This window comes from Salmo trutta, chromosome 13 (genome assembly GCF_901001165.1).
Source record: "Salmo trutta chromosome 13, fSalTru1.1, whole genome shotgun sequence".
In the NCBI taxonomy this organism is placed as follows: Eukaryota; Metazoa; Chordata; class Actinopteri; order Salmoniformes; family Salmonidae; genus Salmo; species Salmo trutta.
Window position 1 is genome coordinate 24,201,400 of NC_042969.1, and position 7,043 is coordinate 24,208,442.

The 7,043-nt window shown below is 41.9% G+C and overlaps 1 protein-coding gene across 1 annotated transcript; it reads right to left on the bottom strand.

The window, feature by feature from the left end:
- Positions 1 to 1,359: 1,359 nt before the first annotated feature.
- slitrk2 (SLIT and NTRK-like family, member 2) lies at positions 1,360 to 5,201 on the bottom strand. The gene has a single exon (XM_029771488.1). It carries the CDS (start codon positions 4,590 to 4,592, stop codon positions 2,031 to 2,033), a length of 2,562 nt encoding a protein of 853 aa, XP_029627348.1. The 5' UTR covers positions 4,593 to 5,201; the 3' UTR covers positions 1,360 to 2,030.
- Positions 5,202 to 7,043: the final 1,842 nt, after the last annotated feature.

A 7,043-nucleotide genomic window follows, 5' to 3' on the forward strand; every position in this document is an offset into this window, starting at 1 on the left:
GTGAAGCTCTAGAGAGCAGGCTGTGTCCCAAAAACATCCAACAGTCATTCAAGCACACACAATCACATAATTCAAAGTCATCCTCAAATTGTTAAGCACACCACATTTGTCAATGTATAATATTGTATCCTATCTTCTGGTGTCAACTGACCGGAGTGATTGATAACTTCTATTGTAAAGCTATTGCATGCCATCGACATCTGTGTGTGGTGGGGAGGGAGGAGCCTCATTGGTGTGCAAGACATGTCCAACCCCTCATTCTCCACAGCAGCAGTAAACAGCAACACAGAGACCCATTGTGCCATGCAGGAAAGAAAATCACTCTGTTTCAGAAGGAATGAACAGCACTTTCACTCAGTCTCACTCACACCAACTCAAATGGCCTCTGCTACCCACAAGCACAAGCTCACTTACCCACAAGCATAATAGCAGGATTGTAAGACTCACATAAGCATTAAATTAATGGTTCAATTAAATCACAAGTAGGCCAGTTATTGCTAATTTAATTTCTCAATTTGATTTAGTTCTCAGTTTAATTAATTAATATGATTAAGAACAACAACAACAAAAACATGGTGCACTCATAACAAAGTCAATTTGAAATCGAACAAAGCAAGTGAAAAGTCCCCTTACTGTAGTAGAATCCATAGAAAATGTAGTAGCAAGCAGAAAACATTCAGCACCATGGACAGCGACACAATAGCTACGTGAAGCGGCGGGCAAAAACAAAACGAGAGACAAACAGCAGAATAACCGGGGCTTGGAGAAGGTACTGTATTTATGCCCACAGCAGACTTCAAAGCAAATGTCACCTGAAGGTCAAAACATAAACTGGTCCATTTAAACCCACTAGAAACAAACTATTTTTGGTATAAGGAGCGCTGAGAACTAATCATCGTGTTGTGCGTTTCAGGTAGGATACAGGAGATAAATTGTCGTGGAGCAGTAGTTTTTATCATCCGTAAATCGTAACGTACTGGAAAATAATCTATACTTTTAGAGGACACTGCTGCTCTCTACCTTTTGAGTAAAATATTATAGGTATGAAATGAATGGTAGTCCTGTAGTATTACAGTGAGGGACCTATAGCAACGCTGGTCGATAAATTGCATGCACAAGCGTCATTCAGCTAAAGTGCTCAGCAAATTCCTCGTCAATACACGGTGGTCTATAGATCAAAGAGAGTGCTGTTACCGCCCCTAAACCAGCCACCCCCTCCTCATCACATGGGAGCAGGCACGCACGCACGCACACACACACACACACACACACACAGAGAAAGAGAGGGAGAGAGATAGGGAGAGAGAGAGAGACGTAAAATCTTAATGCTTAATGCTCAATTCAGACTTGACAAAGTGCTTCAGTGACAATTTAATTGCGCTTATGGCGCATTGTATTGATCATCTATATCATACAATATTATGCAATTCTCTAAATTGTACATCTTGAAAGACACTTAGATATTCAAAACATATTCTCTACCATAAATATCATACACTCTTCAGTTATGTTTAATGTAATGGACAAATAATTATATTTTACATAAAGATTCTTAAAATACAGCACTTATAAAATGTCAATTTGCAGAAAGCAACGATAAAATACTTGGAGTGCAAAGGCACTTCTGGAATAAATGGATTGCCAAGTGGACGGAACCAGTACATGTGTTTCACACTCACCATCAATAGGCTATTATGTACAGGAAAGTTATTTCATAATTTTTCACTTCTGTTCTTCTATTAAAATGATATCGCTTCCCACAGACGAAATAAAATATAGAATATGAAATGCACAAAGCAGTATTTTACATAGTTCTTGCGGTACCTGCTACAGACTATATTTCAAGTAGAAGAAATAATTTAAACCTCCAGTAAAATAGTATAACTGTATATACGTTTACTCAATACAGCTGGAAAATAACGGAGAGCAAACGCTTAGGTTGCTTTGATTGAGTTGGACTCGTCAATTTGTGGAGTACATAGATACATATCGATGTAATCATTACTGATGAGAGTAAGCAGGGCCATATCTTACAACTGACTCATTGCAGTTTGTTTTTCCAGAACTTCGAGGTAGTCTGGTTCTGTTTTTAGCTTCCCAGGCAGCACAGGGTGTTCATTTTTTAATTGATTGGCATAATACTTTCGTGGAGTCCCATAGAGAACCGTTTTATTCAACCTGTCCTGGTTGTGTCGTCTAGTGGTTTCATATTGAGGAATGAATTGTCTTTTCGGTAAAGTGCAAAAATTATAATTCAGAGCCCCAGCAGTCGGAAGCTCCTTAACCCTCTCTGCAATGTTTTGATAAAGCAGCTCCGGCTCTCGATTGCCGCAAGATTGTTTCTCAATGAACTCCACTGTGCTTATCGTATATGGACTTGGGGGCAACTCCGACTTTTTAGTGTCCATGGTGCTGAAGCTTAGTTCCTTTAGATTCCTATAGTAGGCCACCTGCTCGCTATCTTTCTGCATGTAGATGGGGTTCTGACACATCTGACCAACGGGGGGAGGGATGTAGTTATACACATGCGTCTCTGTTTTATCTGCAGTGGGCTCTGTGTTATAAGAACCATACTGTACCTGGAAGGAGTTTAAATCTACATTATTGGCACTGGCGGGAACGCTATCAGCACCTTTGCGTCGTTTCAGGACAAATACGAACAAACCAGCCCCGAAGCAGACCGACAGAATGAAAACCACGAGCAGTCCCAGTATGAGAACCGACAGGGGCACCTCCGCGTGCATCTCGGGCACCTGCTCGTCTGTGGGCGTGATGGCAGAGGGAGGAGTGGAGTCAGTGCTGGGTCTGACGGTGGGGGCCTTGGTTATTGTGATCTCGTTTGGCTCGGGACAAATTGCATCGTTACGCAGAGACCTGAGGAGCCGCCCTGCGTGTTTGGAGGGCGAATCACATGTGATTTCATTTACCACAACGCTGGTGCTGGATAGCTCCATCCAGTTTTTAAGCGCAACGATGTCGCAGGTGCAATCCCATGGGTTCTCCTGCAGATCGATCTGAATGAATGCGGAGAGCTGGTCGAGCACACCGCGCACCGGCAGGTGGGAGAAGTGATTGTTCCTCAGGTTTAGTCTTGTCAGCATAGTCCCTCCAAAAACATTGTCGGGAAGGGATCTGAGTAGATTGTTGTTTAGGAACAGCAGCTGCAGATTATGTAAGGAGTTAAACGTCTGTGGTAAAATGTCCTTGATAACATTATACTCCAGGTATAAGTATTGAAGGCTCTGCAGCCCTGCGAATAATGATTGGGATAGACTTTCAATGTAATTGCCATTGAGGTAAAGTCTCCGTAGATTAGCTAGGTTTTCAAAGGCCCCATTCTGAATGACAGCTATTCTATTATTTCCTAAATGGAGGAGCTCTAGTGAGCTGTATTCGGTTAGGTCTGTTCTGTATATGGTCTGCAAGTAATTGCCTGTTAAATGCAATTTCTTTGGATAGGACGGTTTAGGGGTAAGCTCTGTTATATTATGCAATTTCCTCTCCTGGCAGTTGATATTTAATCCACTGTCTGGGTTTTGAGAGGTGCATACGCAAATGCTAGGGCAGGTTATGGGAACAGGGGACCTAGTCTGATAAACCATTATAGGCCCGAACACTTGTTTGTCCTTACTAGACGTTACCCTTTGTGTGGGACGATTTCTCATTTTAGGGGGACGGGAGGCCCTTGGGGTTTTTGTTGGAGTGACACCGGGGTGTAGGGTCGGAGAAAGGCCGTGGTATTGGGAATCAGAGGGAGGCTGCATTGCGCGGTGATTAGAATCACCAGCATTTCGTCGGGGGCATAGATCTTGCTTAATCAATTGCGTAATGTCCTTGCCATGCAGTCTGAATGGGGTCTCGCACACGATGTCCCCTACAAAGACTGATATGGTGTCCAGCCAGGCTTTTAAGGGGATCAGATCACAGGTGCAGTTCCACGGGTTCTCCTCCAGTTGGATCTCCATAATGCCGCCGATATGCTCCAGCACGCCAGCAAAAGGCAGCATCTTAAGCCGGTTCCCCCTTAGATCCAAATGTGTTAACATAACGAAACGAAATACATTGTTGGGAAGAGAGAGCAGGAGGTTGTCATTGAGAATCAGTACTTTGAGTTTATTCAATTTGCCGAATGCACCTGCTTCAATGGCGCTGATGTAATTATAATCTGCCTGTAAATACTCCAAACTCTCTAAACCAGCAAATGTGTCCTCCTTGATTATCTCCAAGTTATTGTTATTGAGATGAAGTCGTTTTAAAAATCTCAGTCCAGTAAAAGCTCCAGTCTTTATCTCCTGTAACCCGTTGTTCCCCAGATGAAGTGATGTCACATTACCATAACTGACAAACTCGTTTGGATTGAGCCTCGAAAGAAAGTTTCCATTGAGAAAGAGTTGACAGATTTTGTTCGGTGGGGGTTGAAATAGACTAACCGTTGTAAATCCTTTGTTTTCACAGTTGATGCTCAATATATTCTCCTTTTCCTCACATGAGCAGCGATTCTTACAAATGTCTTTCGAAGTTTTGCGACTCTCAGTCTTCGATGAGAAACTGGTCACAGTTAAAACGCTGAGCAACAAAACGCTGTTCAGCATTTTTACAACAATGTTGCTGAATTATCCAGCATCAACGTTGTATGAGTCTTGGAGTTGGCAATTTCAGTGCAGACATGCAAGCCCAAATTAACACAGCATTAGTGTTAAAATGGCACCAGGGCGCACGGACGCGCAGGACTCTCCATTGATCTTCGTACAATCCAAAAGGCAAATTAAATCATGAATCAGTCATCGGACACGTTCTGAGCCAGGCTTGAATGGGTACATTGTTTGTTTGTCAGGAGACTAGCTTCGCAATATACTGCAATCCCCGGTATTACGCACGACCAAACAAGCAGCAGTTTCAAGCATTTCTGTAGCAGTATAATCAGAAACGGCAAGATACTCACTGAGCGACAGAGATAGTACAGTCTCTTCTCGACTTGATCCTACGAAATTCCATTCTTCATTAAATGCAATTTAGTTTTGACAAAAATACAATATAGGTATCATATCACTTCGAGTTTTCCTTTACTTTCTCGATGGAAACAGCGAGAGAACCAACTCTGAGAAATAGACCGGATGCTGAGGAATAACATGCAGAAGCATCCTCCGCTTGCGCATAGGCACCTACCTACTGAGAGGTCTATGCCGAATTTCTGCCCTACGTCCTCCCACATTCAAGGCATGGGAGTCCTACGTCACTAGCATCGACAACATGTTATACTTGCTAAGAACAGTTTAGCATTCTTCTCAATAGTAAATGTAAAAAATAACATTATTGTTAGACTAACACTACAGGTACCTCGACTAGCCTACCAAAGAACATAACAGTAGTAGGATAGGTTATAATAAACACATATGCTAAGGTTATACTAATAAATGCATTGCCACGGGGGTAATATATACATTTTATTGGAAAACTTCACATGTTATTGTAGAGTAAAATATTAACGATGTTAATGGATTCTTCAGAAAATGTGCCTACTACAATCTAATGCTATTTTACTTTCCCATACAACATGCACGAGCACATGTATAGAATCTTCAATAAAATATTATTAAGTTGTATTGAAACATTTAATGCAACTGAAAAAAACAAGAACATAAGTTATTTTAAGTGGATGATCACGTTTTTTGCTCAACCCACCACTAGGAGGTGGAAAAAGCACCTTTATCATTTGTTTAGCGCATGTGCACACGCGCAAGGACTTGCGCGCACACACACACACACACACACACACACACACACACACACACACACACACACACACAGTATGCGCCCAATTCAAAAGAGGAATATGTGGTTTCAAAATACTTTCGGCTGAAATCAGGTTATATATATGACGAGTGGACACTGTATATATATATATATATATATATATATATATATATATATATATAGGCAGTCGACTTGGATACAGATTGATCCACAAAAGTAAAAGCATTAGCATACACAATGTATACATTCAACCTTACGTTCTGCGCATGTTACTGGGTATGAATGAGCACCACGCCACATCCCAATAGAACCAGGAAGTGCATGTCGGACACACTGGAAACAGTGTTTGAATGAGCTGACGATGAACATTTCTACCCGGAAAGAAATGTAACTACAGTAGGCCTGCTTACAGTGGTAGCCTACACACTTCAATGCAAAATATAATTTGTCTGTTCCCCTGTTCAATTCTACTGTATGTTATCAACTGCTTTCGGATGCATAGAGCATAAACTTAAAATAGCCTATCTGATAGGCTCATGTAAATGAGAGATGCACATGGTCATTTGTTGTATGTGTAGGACCCATAGTAATATTAGGCATAAGAAATAGACCCCCCCCCCCCATTTTTCATATTATTGTTTTGAGGTAATATCTTTAGACATGTTGCTCATTCACATGGTATGCAAAGCTAGTATTTTAGGATATGAGATAGCTATTGTGGTTATTACTGAGTAATACTCACTGCCAGGCACTGTTAGGCCAACTAGGACACCTCAGAGCTCTTAAATATTTCAACATCAGGAGAAGGAGACGTAGGGATGATACAGGCAGCATGTCTGATGGCCCTGTCTTTATTTTTTTATTTAACCAGGCAAGTCAGTTAAGAACAAATTCTTAGTTACAATGACAGCCTACCCCGGCCAAACCCTAACCTGGACGATGCTGGGCCAAGGGACTCCCAATAAGAGCTGGTTTTGATACAGTCTGGAATTGAACCAAGTTCTGTAGTGACGCCTCTAGCACTGAGATGTAGTGTCTTAGGAGCCACTGTCTCTGCACCACTCGGGAGCCACTGTCTTGTGATTTTGGGAAAAGGAACATAAACGTTATAAACTTCTACACGCTTGAACGTTGTCATCATTATTCAAGTGTGCAACAAAATTGGCGAGCTAGCCAGGAGAAACGTTGTGCCATGGTATGGATGACGCAGCTAAAAATAGAACCCGACCTTCATTGACAGCAGTCACGCTATCTCCGCGAGAAGAGAGGCAGCGCGCACGCAGAGTATG